We start from the raw sequence: 1876 nt of genomic DNA on the forward strand, positions 1-1876 counted from the left end.
TGCAAATCACAGTAGATCCTCGAACCTGCGGCACCCACATGAGCACCATGACTCTGACTACTTTCTTTTGCTGGTATAATTCCAGTCGAGTTCTACTGGTCCCGTTTTTGTTTAAATGTGCTTTTATGTCCACGTTTAAACAGTCATGAATGAGCTGCATTCTGATTGGTTGAGTCATCTGAGTTTGTTGGTCCTGACAGTGTTGCATGTGTTCGTCAAGAATGTTTTTGGGTTTTTAGCTCCGATTATCTACATGAACTGTGGCTGTGGTGACCTCAGGCCTTTTGGGCTCGTCAGTCATGTCTATCTTGGCGGAGACGGAGTACACTGGCTCTTCTGTGTGTTTGTCCACTTTTTGGCAGCATTGTTTCTTGATGAGTTTGTATAAAGCCACTGCTGGAATGACCAATGCGGGAACTCCAGACAGAATGAAGATTATAGCATAAATCCAGTCAGGGTACGACAGCGTCACCAGGTTAGGAAAGTTTTCCTGAAAAAGAACATAATGATATTATAAATGCAATGTAGATTTGAGAAAGAAGAAATCATTTTGGTTATAAGGTCTAAATAATATGACAGTTTAGATGTAACTGGTCCTGCTCAACCTGCTTCAAGCGTGATTTGCGGGCGCACTAACAAGGAGGCTATAGTCTCTAGTGTCAGTCGCAAGTGTGACCTCTTGAGGCCACAAGGGAGTGAGGTTTACACATACCGCACAGCTATCACGTACCAGTTGGATCCCGTTACACTCACCCCACTAATCCTCACTCCCATCTGGGTCACGGCACCACCGACTGTAACTGGTCCTACTTGAACCACTCTGAGCAGGATTTGAACCGGCATCTCTGGCCAGGGGAGTGAGGTTTACACATACTGCACAGCTATCATGTACCAGCTGTATCCTGTTACACTCACCCTCCAAATCCTCACTCCCATCCGGGTCACGGCACCACTGACTCACTATATATATATATATATAGTGGTGGTGGTGTAGTGGCTAAAGCACAGGGCTGTTAATCAGAAGGTCACAGGTTCTAACCCCATGGCCACCACCATTGTGTCCTTGAGTAAGACACTTAACTCCAGGTTGCTCTGGGGGGATTGTCCCTGTAATAATTGCACTGTAAGTCGCTTTGGATAAAAGCGCCTGCCAAATGCATAAATGTAAAATGTAATGTAAATGTAAATATATATATATATATATATATATATATATATTTTTTTAGAAAAATTAGAATTTTTTTGTAATAACTGGGTTTAAATCTGTATTTAAAGAATTTATTTTTACTTAACTATTTTGGTGTTGAGATATCTACGAAAGATCATTTAAAGTACTTTATCTGTGATAGTAAGGAAACTATATATTATTTTTAAACTTAAATTTGGTGGGAAAAGATGCATTGTGCATAAATTTGAATGGTTATTGTCATTGATGATTTTTCCCACCAATAAACACTTAAAAAAAAGAAAAAACTTATGCTAATACATTATTAAAATGAAAAGTTGCTTTTGTTATCATTAGTTAAAGGGGACCTATTATGCAAAATTCACTTTTACATGGTGTTTGTACATAAATGTGAGTCGGCAGTGTGTGTACACAACCACCCTTCAATATTAAAAGTTCACCCACTCCTCTTTCATACAGTATATTAATTTCTGCTCTAAAGTGACGTCACGTTAGAGCAGGCCGTGGCCACTACTGGTGACGGACTCCACCCTATTATCATAAAGATAATAGCAAACGGCGCCGCAATATGCAGAAAAGGACAGTCAACACCCCCTGCTCAACTTTTGGGCCGGTTGCTATGTAAAATCCCGGGCCTATTTCTCTTCCCAGTCCTGCCTGAACTCCAGTATTTACGCTGTCAGTCATATT

The 1876-nt window shown here is 40.5% G+C and overlaps 1 protein-coding gene across 1 annotated transcript in view; it reads right to left on the reverse strand.

Annotated features, from left to right (window-relative positions):
• Positions 1-235: 235 nt before the first annotated feature.
• LOC127650794 (sodium-dependent neutral amino acid transporter B(0)AT1-like) overlaps positions 236-1876 on the reverse strand; it is a 9921-nt gene continuing 8280 nt past the window's right edge. Inside the window, exon 10 of the mRNA XM_052136432.1 lies at positions 236-484. Within this exon, the coding sequence (XP_051992392.1) occupies positions 236-484 (249 nt within the window). The remainder of the gene's footprint in view (positions 485-1876) is intronic.

This window comes from Xyrauchen texanus, chromosome 10 (assembly GCF_025860055.1).
Source record: "Xyrauchen texanus isolate HMW12.3.18 chromosome 10, RBS_HiC_50CHRs, whole genome shotgun sequence".
NCBI classification, from domain to species: domain Eukaryota; kingdom Metazoa; phylum Chordata; class Actinopteri; order Cypriniformes; family Catostomidae; genus Xyrauchen; species Xyrauchen texanus.